The 25,937-nt window shown below is 47.2% G+C and overlaps 1 protein-coding gene across 4 annotated transcripts in view; it reads right to left on the reverse strand.

Annotated features, from left to right (window-relative positions):
* Nucleotides 1-24,246, reverse strand: part of EVA1C (eva-1 homolog C) — an 84,604-nt gene extending 60,358 nt beyond the window's left edge. Inside the window, exon 1 of one of the 4 annotated variants that reach the window (XM_027101279.1) lies at nt 22,939-24,232. In XM_027101279.1, coding sequence (XP_026957080.1) covers nt 22,939-23,098 — 160 coding nt within the window. In that variant the 5' untranslated portion in view covers nt 23,099-24,232. Of the gene's footprint in view, nt 1-22,887 lie in introns of all 4 variants that reach the window. The other 3 variants (XM_027101278.1, XM_027101289.1, XM_027101283.1) reach the window with 3 other exon arrangements.
* Between the last annotated feature and the right edge of the window lie 1,691 nt (nt 24,247-25,937).

Genomic DNA, 25,937 nt, shown 5'->3' on the forward strand with positions numbered 1-25,937 from the left:
AGATATGAATCAATTGATTACAAATTATTCTAAATGAACTGCGTTGGACTTGAATTACAACCGTACGATGACACTATTTTATGTCTGAACAGTCTGGTAAGAGCTCCTTTGTGCCTTTTCAACCAAAGATTTCACATCCTATAAAAATGAACACCTTATTCGGTAATCAGGTACCCACCCCAGAAAGTTATTCAGCCGACACCATCTGGATTAGAGCTGTTTAAAAGTAACTGGATCAATCCCCATTTGCCCGAAGCCTTTACACGGAATACTTTTTCTTTTCTTTGGGATGCAGAGTCACCCCCAAACTACAGAGCCACTTGGCGATTAAGGCAGGATGGAGGTGCATTTGATAACTTAATGCAACTTTTAATCCGCACTTAAAGCTCAGATGTGAAATCTACACTTGATCTTTCCTGCCTTGGAATTGGCCAAATTAGTGGCTCGATCCCCACGTACAACAAAAGGCTCTCAGAAACACTCAGGGAAGCCGACCAACCAGAGGGCCCGACACAGCCCAACACATGGATGTGGGGGCAGAGAGGTGCTGCCTCTCCAAGGAGCTCCTGAAACAGCCTTTCAACTCCAGACTGTTATTTTCCCCGACAGCCCACGCTCAGGATGTGTAGGATGATCAAGGTGGCTTGATGCACTCAAGGTAGAAAGACTTTAGGGCGTGCATTTTGAGCTTTATTCAGTTAACTGGAAAATTATATAGTGATTTCACTACTCATCATAATAAAACTCTTTCCTTAAAGATGATGACTGGCGAGCAGCGCTGTAAACCTCAGAAAGCTATTTGGAAGGTTAAAATGATTGGATTTAGGGGCAGGATTTGCTGTACTCTTGACTAAACAGGCTTTGTTCCCTAGGCAGTTAACAAAAGCAGAGCAGGGAAGTTTCTAAAACTTGCAACAGGTGTAAACTTCGTATCCAAGAGGCTGTGCTGAACAGGCCAGGTGACCTACTGTATCTGTTACAGCCTCCTCGTGGGTTTAACAGGATTTTGGGCAGGTCATTTCGCTGCCCCCTTCTTTGGTTTCACCTTAGAATTAGGGGAAGTAGCAGCATTTCTTCTTTTGTATTTTGCAGAAACAGGGGAGGCTGGCAAATGTAAAGAAATACGGGCGCCCGCAGGGTAATCAGGCCGGCCTGGCCTTAATCATTACATTCATCCTTAATTGAGTCCCTGGCATGCTGGCCCCTGGTGTAAACCTTCTCCAGTGGACTCAGCTTCACTCAATGGCCCCAGGGACCCACGCTTTCTTCATTCTCCTATGAGCTCTTTATTTACTTTTCTGTATCCTTCCCTGGCTGACACCTGTTCCTTCTGACGGCCCTCAGCTTACACTTGCTATTCTGGGTCTGTTGCCTTCTTTTATACACAACTGTTTGGGTGACAGTTGAGCGATTACATCCCGTCATGTCTGCTTTATTCACCACCGTGCTGGAGTCTTATTCTACCAACTGGCTTCTGGCCATCTTCTGGATGGCTAAGTAGAGGAAAATCCAACCCTGGTTCATTGGTATATACAGCTGACCCTCATGATAATTTGCAATGTTTTTTGCAAACTCGCCTACTAATATTTATTGGACACCCCCAAAATCAATCCTCCCAGGGCTTTCCTAGCCATTCTTGGGAAAATTTGAGTCCCCCAGTGTGCGTGGTCCCAGCCGTAGTGGAACCAGGTGACGCTCTGCCTTCTGGTTTCAGCTCTCCTACGATAAACGTGGGTCCTTTTCATAGTCTACCTAGTGCCAGGTTTGTCACATTTTTGTGCTTTGTGCTGGTGATTCTGCTGTGTCGAACAGCCCCAAGCACGGTGGTGCACCACTGTCTCCCGTTCTCAAGCACAAGAAGCTGGGATGGGCCTTACGGAGAAAATACACGTGTTAGAGGGGCTGTGTCCAGGCACGAATCACAGTGCTGTTGGCCGTGAGCTCAACATTAATGAATCAACAATGGGTATTAAAGAAGGTGTCTTTCATGGAAGCAACCTGAATGCCCATCAATAGAGGAATGGATAAAGAAGATGTGGTACATGCATTCAATGGAATATTACTCAGCCATGAAAAAGAACAAAATAATGCCATTTGCAGTAACATGGATGGACCTAGAAATTGTCATACAGAATGAAGTCAGAGAAAGACAAATATATGATATCGCTTATATGCGGAATCTAAGAAAAGTGTACAAATGAACTTATCTACAAAACAGAGTCACAGATGTAGAAAACAAACTTATGGTTACCACGGGGTAAGGGAGGGGAGGGATAAATCGGGAGACTGGGATCGACATATACACACTAGTATATATAAAATAGATAACTAATAAGGACCTACTGTGTAGCACAGGGAACTCTTCTCAATACTCTGTAATGGCCTACATGGGAAAAGAAGCTAAAAAGAGTGGATATATGTATATGTATAACTGATTCACTTTGCTGTACACCTGAAACTAATGCAACATTGTAAGTCAACTATACTCCAATAAAAAGTTTTATAAAATAAGGTGTCATTAAGCAGAAACATGTATAAAATTAGGCTGTGCATTCTCATAGGAACAATGTCTCAATATTTGCTAATTCAGTGCTATACAGCAGGACTCGACAGAACATACCACCTCGAATAATGAGGACCCAGTGTATTTCTATATTAAGGATAGAGTGGGATTTACACAGCCACAAAAGCGCTAGCCTTTGTAGGTAATTCAAACATGCAGAACTGGGACTGCCTTCAGAACAAGTCTCCATGTGGCAGAACTCGGTCTTTGCTTCAAAATATATATATAAGTATTCATTCTTCCTTTTTATAAAATGTTCAACCTTTCACAAAAGCCTTGTCATCTCCTAGCTCACGATGATACCCACGACAGCCCGCTGTGATGTCAGGGAAGTATTCCACTTTCGGCGGCACAAAAGATCTCACGCCCCACTGGTGACGGGAGCCAGGGTGAGTCCCTGCTCCGACTCTGGGCCTGGGTCTCTACTCCAGGTTCAAGGGCCCCTCATTACCCCTGCCTGAGTCCAGGATGCCGAATGAAGGAGGAACTGCTCACCACTTCTCTCTCTACGCCTTGTCATAGTATTATGCTGAGTGATTTTAAATGCTGTGGTAGAGGAGCACAGTGGGTGCCTGGTGGGCAGGGTGCAATAACAAGAGACATCTGACCCACCCGAGGAGGTGGCGAGGAGGGCTTCCAGGTGGGAGGTGATGCCTGAAGAAAGAGCAGGAGGTAACCAGGTGAAAAGGAACCTCAGGCAGCAGGGGCAGATGTGCAAAGGCTCAAAGGGAGCTAGACGTTCGGCGTGGCCAGTGCACCGGGTATGAAATCGGGAGGGAAGGCTGACGAAGTTAGTGAGGTCTTCCCACGGAGTCTGCATTTAACCTGAAGTCAGATGGGAGCCACTGCAGGCTCGAAGGCAGGCAAGTGATGCTGGTCAGATTGGCAATTCCGAGAAATTCTGAATCCAGGGGCCTGTGTTAGATGGACTGCAGAGACCTATGAAGAAATTAGGGTGGCTGCAGTCCTCTGGGGGGCCAGGATGAAGGCTTGAGCTAAGACAGGGGCAGAGGGATGGGGAGGGAGGGATGGAGATCAAGAGTCGACCTCGTGGGTCTATGCCCCGCGCCGGTGCACAGAGCCAGCCCCACGCTCAGAAAAGCCCAGCTCTTGGTTAAATGCTCTGCTGTGACCACCTTGAAACTTTAATAATTGAATCTTTGAACTTGTGTTTTGTAAACGAAGCCCCATAGGCCAACGGGGCATGTGCTCGAGCAGAGGAGACCCCCATAACCTAGGTTTCCACCGTTGTTTCCCACCGCGTTGCCACGCAGTGTCTGACATGCCCCGAGCACAGAATTCTGGCAGAAGTGCGATCTGACCAGCAAAACTCAAAGTGAGCATCAGGAAAGCGTGTTACAACTCCAACTGGGTAAGCAGAGATGCTGACAGCACTGAGAGGCCACACTCTCTGTTAGAATAGGAATCTGCTTTGAATGAGGAAGGATGGCAAGGGCATTGTAAGAAATAGGGACAACCAAGAAACCCATTGTATCTTTTTTTTACTTGTGTTTACATTAGCCAGATACGTATGCTGAAAATGATGACACAGAAGGAAAGGGAAAGACAGAGGAACCCACAGCTTCTCTTCCTTTCCATCATTCCTTACACATCAGTAAGAGACAAGGTAGAGAGCAGTAGCAGAATGGGCAGTATACACACAATATAAGAATGTATCATTTCTGTAATGCCATGTACCCGCTCAACGCTCTTGTATTTGTATTTAAAACTAGCATAGCCTAATATGAAGATGATCAATAAAACCCATGCTAATAATTTAAAATGTCCATTTTTTTTCTCTTAGAACAACATCGAAGAGCAAATAAAAACCAGTGTGACAAGAAAACTTCGTATTTTAGTGCCTTAAACAGCTCTTTCCCCCTGATTTTTGAACAAGGGGGTCCCTATTTTCATTTGGCATCTGGGTCCTGATTCTGCAGCTGGGTCCAGACTGAAGTGACAGTGATTTAGCCCTAGAATCGGTGGGAATGGGGGATGGGGATGAGGGGCACAGGGACAAGGGAGACTTAGGGATGCCTCCCAGGTTTTGAACTGGTGATGCTGTCCTCTTGGGAAATCGAGCATCAAAAGTAGGGTTTGTGACTCTGTTCTGAGTGCCCGTGGGGCGTCCCAGCGGAGTGTCCAGAGTCAGAAGCTCCAGAGAGGGACCTGGGAGGAGGGAAACCAGGAAGTGATCGGCACACAAGTGAAACTTGAGAGAACGGCTAGTGTGGGAAGAGCCGAGGGCAGGGACGCCTTCAAGAGGTAGAACAACAGAGAAGGCCCCTTAGAGGAGACCGAGAGGGAAGGAGGATGGGAGGGAGGAAGAGGCACAGGGCGGCTGTGAAGGAGAGGTGAGACGTAAGATGACGGCCAGAGGTGGATATTACAGGGTTGAGTAAAGCGGGGTTTTATCAGCTCAAGGGATCTTGAGCAAACTGCCCGACCCCTCTGAGCCTCAGCCAGGCATCTATAAAATGAAGGTAACGATAATAACTCTTATCTCAGGGGACCGCTGTCAAGATTAACTGAGCTATTATACGCATGGTGCTCAGAACTCTGCTGTATTCATTTCCTGTGGCTTCTGTAACAAGGTACCACAAATTCGGTGCCTTAGAAGAACAGAAATGTATTGCCTCACAGTTCTGGAGGCCGGAGATCCAAAATCAAGGTGTCGACAGGGTCACGCTCCCTCCAAAGGCTCTGGGGAAGGCTGTGTTCCAGGCCTCTCCCCTAGCTACGGCAGTTCCTTGACTTGTGGCAGCATAACTGTACTCTTCACATGGTCTTCTCCCTGTGGGTCTCTCTGTGTCCAAATTTCCCCTTTTTTGAAGGACACCAGTCATATTGGATTGGGGGCCGCTGTAATAACCTCATCTTGACTTGATTACTTCTGTATTGACTCTATCTCCAAATAAGGTCACAGGTACCAGGTTAAGACTCCAATATCTTTTGTGGGGGGGAACATCCAGAGTCAGCTGTGCATAAACATTCATCTTTATCATTATTACCTCCATCAGTTGTTGTTTGGCTAAGCGGTATGAGGAAGTGACTGAGGGACAGCGTGAGTTTGGGGAACTTAAATTTGTTGTGGCCACTATCTCCATGACAAGGTGATGTTTCTCCAACAGCCCAGGTGAAGGTAAATATATGAAGTAAGGAGAGGGAACAAAGAAGAGGGAATGACACATTCTTATAATGAGCCAAAGACAGCCATGAGCAGAAATACCGACAGCAGTGCAGGAGGGAAACTGCTTGCTACTCAGGGGCCATCGGGAGGCCTGGTATACCAGATGGACAGAAATAAACACCATCTCCTATTCCACCTCAGTCAATACACTGTCCCCTACATGCACACACAAGGAAAACCAAGTTCTGATAGTTTATTAAAACAAGTAATAGGGTTCGTCTGTGGAATAAGAAGGTCTTCTGAGCCAGAAGCAAAACGGATGCATTCCATCAGTTGAAGTTCTAGTGCTCTTTGAAGTGGTAAACACCACATCAGATCTGAAGATATGCAACAGATAATAAACAGGAAGTGTCAAGCTGGTCATGATCTTAACAGGAATCATATCTGGGGCTAAAACTGGAAGCTATCGATCTCCATTACAGATGGAGCTGTGAGGTGCACCAAAGCTTAGAAAGGGTGAGTTGCTCTGACTTAGATGGAGGATTAAAAAGGAACATTTCAGTCCTCAACCAAAGCCACACGTAAGCAGTCTCTCTTCTTGCCCCTCTCCCTAATCCGAAGCCCCTTCCAGGACAAATGCTGTCCTGTCACTTCATCCCAACGCCAGGAGCAACACTGGCAGTGCCTTTCCTGGACCAGTTCCCCTTGCCAAAGCTCCAGGTTCCAGAACCTTTTTATTCTTTCCCCTCTTCTGCTTTAAGACTTGCTTCTCCCGAGTTCAAGACCCTAACGGCTTTGCTAGATATATTGCTACCTACAGTGACTCAGTTTGTGTGAGGATGGCTGATGATGGCATCTGTCATCCAAAAGAGACCTTCACCAAACATCAAAGTCACTTCAGAGTAACGGGGTGACCGACATCCCATTCCTCCCCATGCAACGCACAGAAAAGAACACAGCTTCACTGCTGCAACGTCCTGCCCAAATGCGTAAGAATAAAACATCAGACAAATCCAAACTAAGGGACAGGCTATAAAATGACCATCTCATAATCTTCAAAAATGCCAACGTCATGAAAGATACAGACTGGGAGCCATTCTAGGTTGCAAGGAGACTAAAGAGACATGACAACTGAAAATACTGCATGAGCTGAGGTTTTCTTTCGCTCTAAAGCACATTACTGGGACAACTGGTGAAATCTGAATGAGGTCTGTAGATTAGAAAACAGTATTGTGGCAGGTTCATTTCCTGATTTTGATCATTGTTCTTGGTTATGTAAGAGACTGTCCTTCCTTGTTCTTAAGGAACACATGGGAGTACTTGGGAGTAAAGGACGTCTTACTTGCAACTTAGAAAAGAATAAGGCCGGGCTTCCCTGGTGGCGCAGTGGTTGAGAGTCCGCTTGCCGATGCAGGGGACGCGGGTTCGTACCCCGGTCGGGGAAGATCCCACATGCCGCGGAGCGGCTGGGCCCGTGAGCCGTGGCCGCTGGGCCTGCGCGTCCGGAGCCTGTGCTCCGCAACGGGAGAGGCCACAGCAGTGAGAGGCCCGCGTACCACAAAAAAAAAAAAAAAAAAGAATAAGGCGAATGTGATAAAATGGAAACGTTTAAGGAATCTGGGTGAAGAGTATAAAGGACGCCTTTGGACTAGTATTACAGATTTTCTGTGTCTGGAAAAATAATAATAAATATTTAATATTGAATAAATATATGGACAGATTTAAAAGTGTGCAATGCTTTCCAGCAAGTGTCAACCTTGACTGAATGTCAGAATCACCTCGGGAGATTTAAAAATATCAATGTCCAGGCCCCAGCCCAGAGATTCCAATTCAATTAGCCTGGGGAGGAGCTCCAGACATCAGTATATTTGAATGCACCCCCAAAGTGATTCTAGCGTGAGCCCAGAGGAATAATAAAAAGCCAGGTCAGCCCGTGGTATCATCAGGGAAGGGGAGAGTTCTGGGCTGGGGTCTTTCTGAACCCCTCACATCTGCTCCTTTTTTTTTTTTTTTTGCAGTACGCAGGCCTCTCCCGTTGCGGAGCACAGGCTCCGGACGCGCAGGCCCAGCGGCCATGGCTCACGGGCCCAGCCGCTCCGCGGCATGTGGGATCTTCCCGGACCGGGGCATGAACCCGCGTCCCCTGCATCGGCAGGCGGACTCTCAACCACTGCGCCACCAGGGAAGCCCTCATCTGTTCCTTTTGAGAGCTGATCCTGCGGGCAGCACAGTGACTCCGAACAGGAGCGGAGTCCTGAGTCCAATCTTGGTCCTGCCTCTAATAAGCTGGGAGACATCCTGGCAGATCCCTTACTGGTACCCAGCCTGTGTTCTCTCCGCTGTGGGCTAAGGTTAACCCAGAGCAGCCTCTGGGAGAAATAAGCTTTCCAGTAGGAGGATGCACAGTTCAAAAACTCTTGCACCACTGAGCCCCGATGCCCCGTGGTGGGTTTGCACAGGATGACAGCCTGAAATCCTTGTGATGTCCACGTGGCAGAAAGGGATCAAGGCGAGTAGGGTTGATCAATTTCTGGTATTGCTGGAAGGTTCTGTGAGAGTTTGGTGACTCCCGGCAGCCCTCTCCCTGTCCAAGGACAGAAATCTAGGAGGGTTCTCGGGAAAGGGCTTGGAGGAGGCATGAGGACACCAATCCTCCTCCACGCGGCAAGGAGGCAAGCTGGGGAGGCCAAGCTCCCAGGGAGGAACTGGGGCAGCTGGCACTGGCCCCTTCACGAGGCAGCCTGACGGGGGCTCTGTGAGAAGAAGATGCCCTCACCAAGAGCTGAGGCCGGAGGCTCCGCGCGGACCCCCTACCTCAACTCTGCCCAGCTCTAGACATCTATAGACTTTCGCGCCCTGCTCAACCTTCTACCGCTGCGCTGCTCAGTACGGCGGCCCTGGGCCACACGTGGCTACTGGGGACTTGAGATGCAGCCAGTCTGAACTGAGATGTGCTGTAAGGGTAAATTACATACAGCATTTCCAAGTCTTCATAAGCAAAAAAGAACATAAACTGTCTCATTAATAATTTAAAAAATACTTATTAGGGTGGAAATGATACTTTGGGTACATTGGGTTAAATAAAATTTCCTATGGAAATTCACTTCACCTCTTTAACTTCTTCTAATGTGGCTACTGGGATATTTAATATTACCTACATGGATGACGTCATATTTCTATTGGACAGCTCTGTTTCTGAAGTCTTCGTATTATCCTTTCGTGACTTCATTCCTCGGTGATAATTGTATTAAAATCCAATCAAGGAAGGATTTAGTATGCAATGGCATCAGCCCTGGGCCCCGAATGCCCTGCAGTGAGAAAAGCTTAACCCTTTCCCCTGGTTCTCAGGCTTCGGTGATTCCAGCAAATTCACTCTTCCCCAAAGCCAGCGGAAGTGCAGATATGGTCAGGTAAAGTCCATACCTCACAGCTTGCTGGAATAATAATGATGATGATGATGTAATTTAAAACTAGTACTTAGCCCTGCAATTTTAACCCAGTCTGTGAAACTGAATCACAAACATTTGACATTCTTAATATAAGACCCTCAGTATATCAGACTGTGTATACTCCACCTAATAATTTACCTTGCCAAAGAAAGAGAATACATAAGTGGGTAATGAAGATGAATGGTGCAGACTCTCATGAAAGACCCTGAGGCAGTAGCAAGTCACATTCCAGAAGGTTCCAGAAGGTTCCATGGAAGACTGTAGTTTGAGTTTGGTTCACATGTCACTGTCTGCATTCTGAGGATGAAAGGCCCCTCACTTGTGCGTGTGTGTGTGCACACTCACACACACGCGTTTAGCTACACACACAGGAGCAAATAACTAAGACATTCCCTTTGGCCAGACCTTCCTCACAGTTAACAACCTGGGGCTGTGGAGAGTCATGGTGGGTTTATCTGTGTTCAGTTTCCCAGGACTGATCTTGTCCATGGTCTGATTTTATTTTGGACCCAGCCTGGGGCGATCCATGTTGCGTATGGGGTCTACATGTTAAATTTCCCATTATAAAAAAAAAAAAAAAAAACCTTAAATTCAGTGACTGTCCAGGTCTTTAAGGGAGTTTTCTAGAAACCAGGAAGAAGGAAATAGAGTCTGTTTTGCTGAGGACCAGTGGCGTTGGAAGCAGGGAAAGTCACTCCCATAACATGGACTGATGCTTGGTAACATTGTGAGAAATTTTCCCAGCCTAGAAGCTTACAACCTGGTTCAGCTGAATCCAATGGTTGAATAGAATCCCTTGGTTCTTTGTTTAAAAACACAGAACCCCATATATAATCTTTATTAATCTTTATTTATTATAAAAACACAGAACCCATATATAATCTTTATTAACACAGAGACATAGAGGATAAACGTGTACTCTATATTAACATGTCTATATGATGAAAAAAATCACTGTTCACTATTTAATATCCTGGGAAGAAAACAACTAGGAAAGAGCATCTTCATAAAATGTTTTTTTCTGCTTATTTTTATAACATCTGTATCCAGAAGTAAATAACAAATGCTTGGAGCATTTGGGAAAATCAATAATGTCTCTAGGCCAACATTTTCAAAAGTGTATTGTTAAAACAGAGACTCACAGACACAGAAAACAAACTTATGGTTACCAAAGGGGAAAGGGAAGGGGAGGGATAAATTGGGAATTTGGGATGAACAGATACACACTACTACATAGAAAACAGATAAACAACAAGGACCTACTGTATAGCACAGGGAACTATATTCAATATCTTGTAATAACCTATAATGAAAAAGAATCTGAAAAAGAATATATATATATATATACACACACACATATATACATATATATACATAACTGAATCATTTTGCTGTACACCTGAAACAGTGTAAATCAACTATACTTCAATTAAAAAAGTTATAATTTTTAAAAAGTGTTTTGAGAAAAAGAGAAGATCTGGCAAGAAGATGCTCTGTATATGTACATAAATATATATACACACACAGTCAAATAATCAAATAGACATATACAGTCAAATATGTTTTTACTTTTATTGCAGGAAGTCATATTCATTTGAAAGACATACTGTACTTTGCTTAGGGATGTGGTGCCTTTTTATTAACATGGTGTCAAGGGAAGATGCTTCAATTTCTTCATATAAACGGATTCTGAACACTCAAGTTCTGTCACACCAAAATGGGCGGAAATGAGAAGCAGCAGCAAAGCCCTCCCATTGGACGGCATTCTTACATCACCCACTTTAAAATTAAATCTGAAACAGAGTTCTGACAGGCCTGCTATTTTCTTCAGTGCCAAGAGCCACACAATAGACCTTTTTTTGGACAAAGCTCTTAAAATGCTTGGAGATTCAGAGTTACTGAGTCACAAAACTTTACAAATATTGCACACCCATTCCTGCTGGTGCCCCTGCCTGCTCTTTTGGAAACAATACTATATTTTCTCTGTGTTTGGCAGAAAGAAAGAAATATTTTAATTAGTGTTGCAACCTGTTTGAAAGAAGGGTGACAGAGAAAGGCAAGCCCTGACAGTGGTTGGCTGTCCGCCGGTCTGGTGGCCTCTGGGCAGGGGTTGTAGCTATCATTTCAGAGGAATCTGTTTGATTCTCCTTCTACTCAGTGTGGGCCCTACAATGATGCCCAGTCCCATGACCACAGAAGCTTCAAATGTGGCCTGATAAGGTGATAACATTCAGCACAGAGGGGTGGGCAGGGTTGCACTGAAATAGTAATAGATGATTCATCCATGCAATTAACACTCTTAGAACCATCTCTGAACAGGTCTCTCACAGATGGGGACACAACGTTGCACAGAAATGTCAGCGGGTATATGTGCTGTCAGTCTGTGGATGCAAAGGTGGGGGGCGGTTAGACAGGGTGCAGGAAGAAGGGAAGCAGGAACAGAGGAGGAGGAAAGTAGGGGGAGGCAGTGAGAGGAGCCAGGGAAAAGCAGATCTGAGCATGGTTTTCAAGACTTGCTCTCTTCCTTTTAAAAATTCAAATCAAATTGCCCCCCCCATCCTGCCCCGCGCCTAGGATTGTTTCAGTGAAGTTGTGAAATAATTTTGAGAGGTGTTGCAAACGCATCCTCGCACTGCGAGCGAGCGAGCGACTTCAAGTCTAAACACCTCTGCGTCCAGGGGGCTATTTTAGATTGACATGAACGATGGCTAGTATTTGAGCTTGAAATGAGGAGGACAAAAGGGCCAAAGACACAGGCAAGTTCCAGAGAGGAAGCTGGGGCTGAGGGGAGCCTGAAGAAAAACCTGGATGAGAGCAGTGCCTGGATTGCCACGTCCTTGGCTTTGAGGAACTGAGCACTTTTGGGGTGGCTGCAGAAGGCGAGCTGGCCTTGAAAAGAGCATCGTGGAGCCACCTCTAGGTTTTCCAGACTCAACTCTGGTTTTTAAAAATGTTCCCACCTTTTTGAGATTCCAAACTTGTAGAACATAAAGCCATGGCGTGTTGTCTGGTCGGACCCAGCATTCCTCAACCTCAGCATGAGGACTGAGGACCTGATCATTCCCGGCTGTAGTGGCTAACCTGTGCCTTGTGAGACGTTTAGCAGCACCCCTGGCTTCTACTCACTAGATGCCAATAGCACCCCTAGTTGTGAAGAATCAAACTGCCTCCAGACATGGCCAAATATTCCTGGGGGGACAAAGTCTCCCTGGGTTGAGAATCATTGGCTTCTTTCTTTCTTTTTTTACTGAGATATAGCTGATGTACAGTATTGTGTTAGCTTCAGGTGTGCAGCACGGTGCTTCAGTATTTTTGCCGACTAGAATCCGTGACAACTTATTACAAGATAATGGGTATAATTCCCAGTGCTATACAGTAACTGTTGCTTATCTATTTTATGTATAGTAGTTTGCATCTATTAATCCCATGCCGCAACTTATCCCTCCCCCGCTTCCCTCTGCTCTTTGGTAACCATTAGTTTGTTTTCTAAGTCTGTGAGTCTGTTTCTGTTTTGTATATACGTTCATGTGTATTATTTTTTAGATTCCATGTATAAGTAAATATCATATAGCATTTGTCTTTCTCTGTCTTATTTCACTAAGCATTGAGAATCACTGGTTTAGATTAAACATTAGGACAAGCTAAATTCTCCTTGAGTGAAGACAGCCATCTACTATAAGGACCACATGGCATTCTTGGTGAAGACTGACAACCCAAATAACCTGCCTTGAAGAGCCAGAAAGAAACGCAGAAGTCTGCGACAAGAGGAGACCTTTTTCCTCAAAGCACTGGTTTATGGCTTTAGAAATCCATAACACTATTTACACATAATCCTGGGGACAAAAGTCTTGGAGCCCTTTGCTTAAAAAAAAAAAAAGTAAATCAGAAGAAAGGGACCTTCACACTTAAACTGAGGTTTAAAGAGGCAAAACAGAGAAGACCGCAGGCTCTGTTCTGTAGAATTCTCCACAGCCTGAAGGACAGACTCCACACAGCAGGTCCTGCAGCACCGGGGCCTTGAGGCCCCTTTTCATGCTGAGGCTGCAGATGGCACCTGAGTCTTTATATCCGGTCTGACTTGTCCACAAAGCATTTGGCATTGTTAGCTTTGGAAGGTGTGTTTAGGCCTCCCAAAATAGAAGAAGGTGTTTAAAAACGACTGTCCCTTAATTTCACCATCAAATGGACAGAAAAGAGGTGTGTGAGCCTGAACGTGAGTCAGTGTACATTTTTTTAATAGAAAGGAGACTATAATTGCACGCACTCCTTGAAGTGTATCCCTCAAAAGCTGTACAAATTGGCCTTCTAGATAAGATCGTGCGTTCTCATCTCCACCTGTCTCCCGCTGAACAAACAGAGAAGAGAAAGGGCTCCGTGACTCAGGTCTCTCTCGTTCCAGAGTACAGTACTACGATTGATTTATGATTGCTAAGCCTGAGACCTTCGGAAGCCGCCAAACATGAAAAGAGGGAAAAATCTTCTAAGTCAAGAGTAGAAAGGGAAGGACTTGGTAGCAGAGCGCCCTTCTCAGACTCTGAAACACTACTCTGAAAGCTGTCATGAGGAGGCATCGCTCAGGCCCTCACAGACAAAAAGGGTTATTTTATCCAGATTATTCCCCCACATTGCAGGGGAAAAGGGACTCATTTGTAATCATCAAAGGAATGCTGACAGACTTGAAATGGGATTACATTCTATTATCCTCATCCGAATTAAAGATTTGTTTTGGAGATCATTCTTAGGTTTCTTCCTCCCTGCTCCTCCAACCCCAAATGAGGTGATTTGTATTCATGGGACATCTGAGGCAGACATGAAATCAGACAGTTTGCAAACATACATTTCAGAGTCAGTGGCCTGAGTTTTGAATTTTAATGTTGCCTGCTTCTCTGTGTATAGAAAACTTGACTCTCAGGTCGAAACTAACCCCAAGCATTCATTCCCTAACTTGTTAATGCAGGAGAAATTCATCTCCAGGAGCCTGAGTGAGCAAGTGATACAGGTGTCCTGAAATGCAGGTGTGAAAATGTAAAACCTATACACGGGCAGTGTCATCTGGTAGGTCTATGGATACACTACTAAACCCTCTATTCCAAGCTCTGGGCTTTGGGTACCATTTTGAGAATGGGACCTGCCAAATCTATTCTTCATCCCTCAAACTGCTTGTTATCTGTTTGACTATGAAACCACTGAGAAAGAAGCTTTCTCAGGACAGAACTGACTCTTTAGAGTAGGCCTATATGATACCTAGCACAGCATCTGATACCTGAAAGACCTGAGAACATTTCTTGTTCTTTCATACAGACCTTCCACTGTGTACTCACAAGGGAACTGATGCCCACCTGGTAAGGAGGACTGGGTACCCTCAGGATGAAAGTCATAAGTCAGTGGAAGAGTTCAACTGGGTCAAAAAGCTATCTCTTGATTTTAGCTGCCAAAAGGACAAGATATCTTAGAGAACATCTCTATCAAGGCAAGGAAATGACACTCTCTAAGCAGGCAGACAGCAAAAAATATAGGTAAAGTGCATTAGAAGTTATACCATTTCTTTGCTCATCATTTCTTTTCTTTATATCTCAAGCCTTCCTTCTAGACTCAGTGTCCTTCTTCAGGAAGTATATTCTTTAGTAGTTCTTTCAGTAAGGATTTATTAGTGGTAAACGTGCCCTTATTTCACACTCACTCTTGAAGATAGTTTAGCTGGGTATATAGCTCTGCACTGACAGTTTTTTTTTCCCCAGAACCTGGAAAATATTTGACTGGTTTCTGGCTCTCACTGTTATGGGCAAGCCTTTATAGATGAAAACTTTTTTCTCTATGATCGTTTTAAAACTGTCACTTTGTTTTAGCATTTTGTAGTTTTAATATGATAAGCATAAATTTATTTTTATTTATCTTGCTTGAGATGCTTGAATCTGAATCATTCATCAACTCTTGAAAATTGGCTCTAAGGTATTATCACTTTGAGTGTTGCCTCTCCCTCATTTTCCCTATTCTCCCTTTCTGGAATACTGATCAGCTGTATGTTGAACCTTCATTCCATTTTCCATGTCTTATAAACTTTTTTCCGTGTCTTTATCTCTTTTGCGGCATTCTGGATAATTTTCCCAGCTTTATTTTCCAGTTCACTATTTCTCTCTTCAGCTGCATCTAATCTACCCATCAAGCTTTGAACATCAATGAATATATTTTTCACGTTAGTACATATATTTGATTTCTTAAAAAAATATGCCTGATCTTTCTTGATAGCCTTTCATTCTTTCTTCATGTTTTAGATCCTCTCTTTTATTTTTTTTATGTTTTATATTCCCTATTTTATTTATTAAAAACTCTGTTGTTTTTGCTGCTGATTATTATTCATATAGTGTAATTTTGGATACTGTGTTCATAATCAGCAGAATTTTATCTATCAGAATCTGTGGGGCCTGTGTTGATGTTTCTATGCAGGGAGTATTTGTGTGTTTTTCCCAGGCACCCTGGGGCACTACTAACCTGGGACAACTTTTTTAGTTTCTCAGCTTGGGTTTCCTGGTAAAGGCAATGTGAATTCAAAACCCAGACTCTTGAAAAGGCAGACCTGTGGTTACATAGTCTCAACAGAGATTATTTTTTCCTCCAATCCTGAACCTAAGCTGAGATGTTTCCTTGTCATCTTTCTTTACAAGAAGGCTGATTTGTTTTTCATGCATCTTTTTATGAGTGTTTAGCCCTTCCATGTCCTGGCCTTATAAGGAGATCTTTATTCCAATTTCTCACTTGACATTGGTCTAATGCCTTGTCTCTTGCCCTCATGGACCTATTAAATCCTGGTTGTAAAGCTCATCAAAGGCCCCAGTGTAGCCATAGGGTTGGTGACAGCCAACTTCTTCAGTTCTCTGATCCTTCTTCATTTTTGTTCCCTGGCTACTCCTTGCATTTAGTCACTCACTCATGCATTTAAAGGATGTTTGTTATGTTTTATTCACCAGCCCTAAGTGTTTTGTTGGGGAAACAATTCCAGAACAGCAGTTCCACCATAGTTCCAGAAATGAATTATAGGTCCTATCCTGTAATCAGTTAGTTGGGGCTGGACGGTGCTATCTCTAGACACGACATGGAACGGACAATACCTGTAAGTCCTGGGAAAGCTCTGGATCTGGTATATTAAGAGATAAACATTACAGAAGTGGCACTGTTTTAAACAACTTGTAATTTATTTGTTTTAGCATTAGAGAAGCCGCCTGCATTCAAATCCCCAAAAGTTACTTAGCCTCTCTTGATGCTATTTCTTCAACTTATCACAGCAGTATTCCCTTCGTAGCGTTGTGAGGATTAAATGAGTTAATGAACATGAAGTGCTTAAAGCGCTGTGCGGCACACAGTGCTTTATGTTCTTGATACACTGTAGTATTTGTAGCTAACTTCTCTTACTTGTGCTAAGGGAACCAAGTAAAGAATATACCCCTTACGATGGGTCAGAGTTTAAACTGAGATGGTGCACACATGGGGCCAGCTAAGGGGTAGCAGAACTAGAGACCCCACAGGGAAAGAGAGAAGCTCAGAGAAAACAGATTAGAATCACTTGGTCAGCCACCCTCCCATCTGAGAGTCTCCTTCTATCGCTAAAATCTAGGTGACTCTAGGACTGATGTTATTCAGGGAAGCTATTTCCTTCCAGAAAGATACAAACACATCAGCCTCATTAAAATAGTGGCTGAGGGCTTCCCTGGTGGCACAGTGGTTAAGAATCCGCCTGCCAATGCAAGGGACATGGGTTCGAGCCCTGGCCTGGGAAGATCTCACATGCCGTGGAGCGACTAAGCCTGTGCACCACAAATACTGAGCCTGAGCTCTCGAACCCGCAAGCCACAACTACTGAGCCCAAGTGCCACAGCTACTGAAGCCTGCGTGCCTAGAGCCCGTGCTCCGCAAGAAGGGAAGCCACGACAATGAGAAGCCTGCGCACCACAACTAAAGAAAGCTCGTGCACAGCAATGAAGACCCAACACAGCCATAAATAAATAAATAAATTTTAAAAATAAATTAAAATAAAATAAAATAGTGGCCAAGTATCATAAAAGTTCAGAATGCCTCGCCCCTAGCTTCCACGTCCATTACTTAGCTTGAATGACAAGAGTATGGATTTTTGAAACAAGACAGTCACGGGATTCACATCCTGCCTCTAAATTTTACCAGCAGTTGTTAACTGGGGTAGTGGGCGTGGCAGGGGAGGGGCTGGGTCACATGGGGGCAGGTGCTCTTTCAGTGTATGTTATTTCCAAAGCGGTGCCTTTTCAAGAATTTTAAAGGTGCTGACAGGATGGCTGAGAAGACCAGTGGCCTCCAAGTGTTTTAGATCATGAGCCCCATCAGTAAAAATATTTTGAGAACATTTCTCCACTATATTACATTTAGAAATTATGTTATAAATCAGCTATACTTCAATAAAATAAATTTTTAAAAAAAGAGATTACGTACTGTTCTACTGTCTACTTGTATGGGGTTTTTTTGTTTTTAGTCTTTGTTTTTGGCCACATGGCATGGCTTATGGGATCTTAGTTCCCTGACCAGGGATTGAACATGGGCCACGGCAGTGAAAGCACCAAGTCCTAACCACTGGACAGCCAGGGAACTCCCTCAACTTTATGTTAATTATAAGCAAAACATAACTTCTTTTTTAAAGATAGAAAAGAAACAAATAGAAAAGAACAGAAGTTCTAACATTTTTCTCCTGTATCCACTCATCACCTTGTGCCTGTACCGACTACGGATGAACTGTGATGAGAAGATGTGGAAGGAAGGAATGGGAAAAGGTCAGTCTACTCAGAGGGCAACTGAAACCACCACGGTCAATCCAAGGACTATACAGAAAGGTGAAGCAAATTGTGGCACTTTTTCTCTGGCTTTGTCCCCCACTCAGCACCCACACGGGCCAAGCCCCCCAGCCGGGCCCTAGTCCTGGGCTGGAGTTAGGGTCTGCCTCTGCTCTGCTTCCTAGCTGGGAGGTCTTGGGCAAGTCACTTAACCTCTCTGAGGCTGGGTAAAGTGACACTACTACTTACCTCACAGTGTTGCTATGAGGATGAAATCAGATAACCCTGTGCTCAATTAACTTTTACTCCCTTCCTTTCTGTTCCTTCCTTGAAATGGCTACTAGGCTGCCCTTTCCAATAAAGCGCCTGGGAGACCAAAGCCATTAATAACAGGACCACTCCTTTACCCAGACTCCTCTTCTCGGCTACAGAAAGAGCTGGGAGAACACTGTTCAAACGTTGTTACTTTCCATGGAAACAGACGAGCCCTTTGAGACACTTACTCTTCATCCCTCTTCTTCTGTGACAGCTGGACAACTCCTGCAGACATTTGCTTTGTTTTTTCTTTCGTTACGAGCTGGCTTTTCGCTCCATAAAAGTTTTGAAAATGAAGACAATCCTGAATTGAAGGATGATGTGACCAAGGTATATTAAAAAGAAGAGCTGTGCGTGTGCACATAGGCACACGTGCATGTATGTATAAGTGTGTGCATACGTGTGTGCTGGGATGCAGTGGCAAACTGAGAGCTGGGAAAATACATCCTGGTCTCCCTGGTGGTGAGCCCTGGGGTGCGGGGTGGGGGTGAAGGGAGACCCCGTCATGCCCGTGTCCCCCTGGATGAACTGACACAAAGACAGGAGGCAGCCCTGCCCTCTGACACCAGAGCAATGGTTCTCACCTCTGGCTGTGCACTAGAATTGCCTGGGGGCTTTGAAAAAGAGACCAATGCCTGGATCTCCCAGATCAATTAAATCAGATGCCTTGAGTTGCTGCTAGAGCATCCGTACAGTTGTTTAGACTCCAGCAGTTCTAGTGTGCAGCCGGGGTTGAGACCCACTGCCTCTCTGAACAGAACAGGAAGGTTCAACCTCTGCTACATGGACAACTCCATCACGACCAAGTTCCCACCCCCGAGCCCCCAAGATCAACTGAATGACCATTTTTCCACATTCTGAAATTCCTGACCAATGAAATAGGAGCTAGGATGGGGCTTATTTGCTGGGCTGCAAATGATCTGATAACAAGCCCCACATCTTGTTTGCTTGGGCTACTGATTCCCGGGGGCGGGAGGCAGGACGTCAGCCCAGAGACCCACTTCTCTCGTGCAGTGCCCCTTCTTTGAGGTCTGAGGACATCTGGGTACAAGGAAGGCCTTAAAAGCTGCTCTGCTCCCCTTGTTTCTCACCTCCTTTCCTTTCCGCTTCCCACATTTACCACTACGTGTCCTAGGGTAAAACCAAACATGTAAACATATGGTCATGACGACTTTGTCAAAAGTCAAGAGTGTTCTAGGAATCCAAGGGATGAATTTTCTATCCTTTCCTTCCCTCTCTGCCCATCAGCCCATCCATCACTTTGAACTTCTTTGAGAAGAAAGAAAAGAAAGAAAAAAAAGAAAAAACACAAAACAGAACAGAAGAGGGAGAAAGGGAAGAGCAGATGGAGAAGGCTGTGCCTGCTCTCGGCAAAGAGTAAACCACCAAAAACATGAACAAGACCTGAGGGACATGGCAAACTAAGTTCAGGGACGCACTGGAACATCCCGCTTTAAAGCAGGACCAAATGTAGAGGGTCCTTAGCGTTTTATGGCTGGAACCAAAATGGCACCCCTCCCTCCCCTCTGCCCTCATCCTGCCTTGTTCTTTGAACAAAGATGATGCTGACATGACATTTCTATTAAAAAAAAAAAAATCAGTGATCAGTTTGGACCTCTCAGGCTAAATCCTCAATTTGGGAATGCAGTCAAAAGAACAGAAGACCATCCCAGAGGAAAATGGATGAAAGCCAAGCACATTTGAGTTCGGGCTTAAGGATCAGAGGCAGTGATTCTGCATGAACTGTTCTTGCCTTCCTGGGATGTGTTTTTAATGCAGTGATGATAGCCTTCCAGTGGCCGCTGGCAGCATCTCAACGTCTTCAGGGAGGAGAGGGAAGGGGGTGTTTAGGGAGCCTGTTTCCTAGCAGGCTTGGAGGTGATTACACAAGTCACGAGCACGGAGGGGGAGAAGCAGGCCCCGATGCAGCCTCTGGCTTATTAAGAGTGAGATCCGATGCTGGAATCCCTGGGGCCAAAAAAATCAATGACCCAGGAAAACTACAGCAGCTGACGGCCTCGGTAAAGAGCTCAGGGAAGAGTTGCAAAGAAGAGAAAGGCTTAAGTAACTTTCCAAAACTCTGCACCGTTCGTCTCCCTGGAGGCCCCGTACTGTACAGACCATAGCTGGGACCCCTTTCATTTTGACACTTTCTTTCACCTGGATTCACCATCCTTCTTCCATCCCCTTCTTCAGGAAGGTTGAAGGGGGTCCCAAGTTCCCTCCACCCTCCCTCTGTCTGGCTTTTTGATGTTTCCTTGTTTAGAAAAACAAGCAAGTAACTACATTGTCAAATGGTGCTCTCCAGTCCTCAGCTATTGCTGTCAGGCTCCGACAGGGAGGGTCCACTGTCTTTTTTCAGGCACTGATTTCTACACACCCCTCCAAGTGCAGGAACAGGACCTCCTGTCCCCAGGAAAGCAGGCATCAGGCTTTGAGGCCACAGTGGGGGGTGGCAGGGGCGGAGGTGTGTGTTGGAGTCATGTGATCAGGATGCACTGCTTCAACGAAAACATTCAACTGAACCCTCAGACTGTCATCTTCGGAGCTTAGGAGTTTTCCTCGATGCCGTATGTCACATGGTTACGGGGTCCCTAAAGGTTCATGAAGTTTCAAATCAAATGAATCAACTTTGAAGACTTCATCTTTCTCCCTGAGCCTTTTCTAATATTTCCCCGACGCCACACAAGATAGAATTTAGATCTAAACCTGAGTGTGTCTGTGGTTTCAGAGAAGCTTATTTTTCTTTTCTTCTTCCCAAAAGGCTCCCGAGCACTTTCTCCCTGGTCTTCACATCACAAGAGCAAGGCTGCCCAGAGGAAACATGGGAACTCCTCGTGGATGCACCTGGAAATATCACCGCCGACCCAACACTGGCTCAGGGAGTTTTAAACCCTGAAATTTAGGTTCCCATCCAAAGCAGGAGAAAATTCCTTTTATTGTTTAGTCATTTAGAAAAACATGTATGAAAGCATCCATTTCCCAGAGCAGAGCATCCCTGTTTGAGAGCTCAAGTTCACCCTCTGGAACAGTTGCTCCGTACAGACAATTCCAAACCTGGGTGGTAACCTATAGACTGCTTCAAGGATTGCAATTGCTCCACTAAAGAAACAAACTCTAAGTGTCTTTAATCTATGAAAACAATCTAATGGTTACACCGCGATTTACCTAAAGCAATATTTGTTCAGTTACGATCATGTCACAAAAGAAGGGCTTGTTGGCTTTCAGTTCTTTCCTTAACAATATTCAGAGCTTGATGGTGGCTGAACGCAGAACTGCTTTCCATAGCTTAAACCAGCAAAGAGAGAACTCTCCTAGCAGCCCAGAAAGTTCTATTACCAAAAAAAAAGTCAATAGCACTCGCTATTCGGCAGTTTCCCAGCACATTTACCATAGCGCTCTGATCCCGTGGTGCTGGATTTTAAGGACCACAGTTTCCTTGCCAAATAGACATATCTTGGCTTCCTTTGCTAGGTGGAAACACTGCCTTGATATTAAATATTCAAAGCAAAGAAACTCTGACCCAAGGGCTCTCAGCTAACAATGACATTCTCTGTAAGTAAACTAGAAACCCAACTCAGCTTCTGATTTGCCAGTGTCCCCTGCCATGTACTAGTCTGCTGCACAAATAGGGCTGAGGAACGACTCCTGTTTGCCGTGATTATACCGCAAAAGACCCTCAGGCAGGGATGCGGGAAGCCTGGACTTGGCAGGAGATGCTGGAGAAGGGGAAGAGTAGGATTCAGAGCTGCTTCCTCGGCAGGGCAGGGGCGAGGAAAGGGTGAAAGGCCTCCAACCTCGCCAGACGGAGACCCAGGTCCGATACAATGGCAAGGACGTTGTTACTCTAAGCAAGCGCGGCCGTAACGTAAGAATGCGGCTCCTATAGCCCTCGTCAACCCAGAAACTTCTCTCACTTTGCTGCGCCACACCTACAGCGCCAGAACTATCTGAGACCAGCTGCGGAAGCCTTGGTCGCAATCCCCCCAAAGAAAAGCCTCATCCTTTACTGGGAGGGGGAAATCGTTCGTTTTTTGTTAAGGCGATAGGGGACGGGCAATGGGGATGGAGGTGGGGGACGCCGGTGCCTTTTGGCGGTCAAGTCCTACCCCTCAGTCTCCTCTCTGTTCTGTAAGCTTCTACTCATCTTCTTACTGCATCTCCACCAGACCTCCCATCCCCTTGGGCTTCCCTCGTGCCTGTCGGCGCAGACTTCAGGTCAAGTGTCCTCTGGGCTGGATTCCTTACGTGGGCACCTGAGAGGCTGGCTGGGGCACACCCGGCCTATGCGGAGAGCAAACCAAGTGCAGCGTGGACCACAACACGTGTTCCAACAGCGCTGAGCGCGGCACAGGGCTCAGTTTAAGGTATTTTAAGCCGACCGGCATCCATCGGAGTCGGGTCCCTGACCCTGGGAAATTGACGAGGAGGTCAACTCATTGAGGGAAACCCTCCAAATCCCCTCCCCCCCCTCCCTTCTCGGGGGGGGGGGGGGCTCCCCTGCTACCATCCCACATGCGCAGCTACTGAATATGCTAAGGGCTCCTATTATCAGGCAAGAAAACTGGCTCTGAGCGCGCTCCAACTTTAAAGCAACCCGGCCTTGCCCCCTCGGGCGCCTGCCCCCAACCGAGGGCTCACCTGGGCGCCCCGCGGCGCCGGGGGCGCACAGCGAGGGAGGTCGCTTCTTACCGGAGAAGTCCGTGAGCGCTGCGATCTCTTTGGAGCAAACCAGGACGGTGCAGTAGAAGAGTCGCAGGAGCTGCCCGGGAGGCTCTGCCTGCCTGCGGAGGCCGGGATGCTGTGCTGGCTGGGGCGCTGGCGGTGGGCGCGCGTGTCCCGGCAGGAGCATGGTGCGCGGCGCGACAGAGCGCGGGCGCGGGCCCGGGGCGCGCGGGGGGTCGCTGGGCGGAGGGCGGCGTCACATGGCAGGGCGAGTTGATAGCCAGAGGCTCCGCGGTCCCCTGCCACCTCCTGGCCCAGGCTGCCAGACCTTCCTCCCCGCCGCGGGCTAGCACCGGCTCCAGCAAAGAGGAGGGGGCGGAGAACTGGGGCGGGGCGAGGAGCCCCGGGAAGAGTCCGCGTGGTTTCCCCGAGAGGAAATCTCCGCTGCGGCCGCGCGGGAGGAAACGAGGGCGGGGGGCGAAGGGAAAGTGTAGCCTCTCGCGCCCAGAGCTGCGGAGGCCGGTCCCTGGCGCGCTGCCCGCCGCGGAGGGCGCCCCCAACAGCGCGCCGAGGGCCGCGCAACTTTAGCGCCTTCCACGCCCGGGTCCCCGCCCCGGAGACGGCTCAGCGCCCCTGGCCTGGCCCGCGCTGGCCCCGTGCCAGCCTCGCCCTGGCCGCCTGTGGAGTGCGGCCGGTGCCCGTGACGCACTTAGGAGCCAGAGCCGCGCTTGGAGCCCGGGAGCCCCGGGGTGGGGGCCGCGGGAAGGTGGGGTACTGGAGGTGTGGGACCGCAACACTGACGTCTCTGCGACCCAGCGCGCTCCACGTGCAGAATCACCAAGCACGCACAGTTTTCCCCATTTCACAGAAGAGAAGACCGAGACCCGGAGCATTGCCCGACGCCAAAGCTTACGCAGCCAGGAGGGGAACCATCTCGGGGCTGGGGGGAGTGGAGGTGGGGGAGGGATGTGCATTGTGCTGAAAACGGATCAGATGGCTCCAGAGCCGGTTTCTTTTCGCTGCGACTACGTTTCCTTTGGGTCCTGGTTGTCCGCCGCGCTCAGGGGATCTGACACTGGACCGGCACAAACAGCCGCCGAACGCAATAAATGGGCTTTGTTTTAAAATGGGCCACAGCATCTTTCTGAATCTCTCGATTACGCGCGGTGCAACCTACGTTTGGACGCCCAGCCCGTGCGCGAGGAGCGGGCTGCACGGCTCGGGCTCGGGGGAACCGAGGACAAGTACTTGGGGGCTCCGTGGCCGCGCGCCGGGTGGGGTACCTGGGGTCCAGGAACCCAAACCCCGCGGACTGCGCTGGGCGTCCGGGCCAGGCGGCGCCGGCGGGAAGGAGGAGGGCCGGGCGGGCGGGCTCTCGGCACTAAGTGTTCCCGAACACCGCGGGAGGGCATGCCAAGTTCGCGGCGGGCCTGACGCGGAAATGTAGATCATGAGGCCCAAGGGCGGGCCCGGGCGCCCTGCGCCGGCCGGCTCTGAACTGCACCGCGCACGCCGCAGAGTGCGGCGGGGAGGCCTGGACAGAGAAAACCGAGACTCGCTGGCCTACCTGGGGGAACCTCTTAGAGGTGGGCTACAAGGATCCCGGCGAGCTGGATGTCACTGCGTCTCACACCGTGCTCCGGCAGGGGCAGGGGCAGGGCCAGGAGAACTCGGATTCCGGCCATTACCTCCCTGTCTTGGGCTAGGGGTGAGAGGGGCAAATGCAAACATCAATATTTGTTAGTGGGACCCAGTCTACCAGGCACAATGATTTTTTAAATTTACATTAAAATATTCAACCTTCTCAATAACCCTTGGACCTAAGTATTCTTGTGCACTTCTAGGCTGGGGAAACTGAGGCAGGGAGGGTGGGTAAGGATGCCCAGCACTTAGCAGCCATTCAGTAAGAGACGTTTGCTTAAAACTCGGTTCCCTGATGTTCTTTCCATTCCATTCATCCATCTGCTTTAGATATGAATTAGGTACCTACGTACCTGGGGACACTCCTAACACAGGAAGGGAACCATGCTCCCTCAGGGCTGGTGGCTGCCACCACTGTCCCGTAGGGATGTGCTGGTTTCCAGTTGCCAGTGTGGACACTGCTACTAGGTGTGACGGCATCCCCAGATCTCCTTACCTGTAAAGGCATCAGGCTTATTGTGAGAATTGAATGAGTTGAAACAGGTGACATGGGTAGGACAAGGCCTGGAACGAGTAAGTACTCAGTATTAGTCATTGGTACAGTGAGGAAGACAGACATTGAACAGGTAATGCCAAGGGAATGCCAAGGAGCCATGGGAACGAGACCCAGGGAGGGAAGGAGGAAGGGAAGGAGGTGTTAGGGACCTTTTTAAGACAAGATGGGTGAGAAAGACGGGAAAAGTTGGCCAAGCAAAAGCTAGGTATCAATATTTGGGGAGGATGAACATCTTAGGAAAAGGGATCAGCATATGTGAAATCCCAAAGAAGCATGGCTCCAGAAATGCGTGCAGGACATGGAGCAGAGAGAAAAGGGCAGGGCAGGGCGATGTGGAGAGGTCAGCTGCCAGAGCTCAGGGACCCAGAGACCTTGGTGAACGCTTCCATCTTTTTTTTTTTTTTTTTTGGCCACACTGCCCAGCTTGTGGGATTTTAGTTCCCCAACCAGGGATTGAACCCGGGCCCTTGGCAGTGAAAGCGAGGAGTCCTACCCACTGGAATGCCAGGGAAGCCCCAGAACACTTCCATCTTTATCCTAAGCCCTTGTGAGCACTTCCGTCTTAAGCCAGCAAAGGGTTGTAAGCAGATGAGTGATGCAATCAGGTGTGTGTTGGTAAAAGATGACTCTGGCTTCTGAATGCAACTGGACTGGAGGGGTCAACAGTGGGTCCAGGGATTATACTCCTAAGAACTGGAAGCAAGGACTCCAAGAGATATTTGTACACTCATGTTCATAGCAGCATTATTCATAATAGCCAAAAGGTGGAAGCAACCCAAGTGTCCATCAATGGATGAATGGATAAACAAAATGTGGACTGTGATCCAGT

Source organism: Aethalodelphis obliquidens, unplaced genomic scaffold, assembly GCF_003676395.1.
Source record: "Aethalodelphis obliquidens isolate GAN/ISIS:26980383/991018 unplaced genomic scaffold, ASM367639v1 scaffold1, whole genome shotgun sequence".
NCBI classification, from domain to species: domain Eukaryota; kingdom Metazoa; phylum Chordata; class Mammalia; order Artiodactyla; family Delphinidae; genus Aethalodelphis; species Aethalodelphis obliquidens.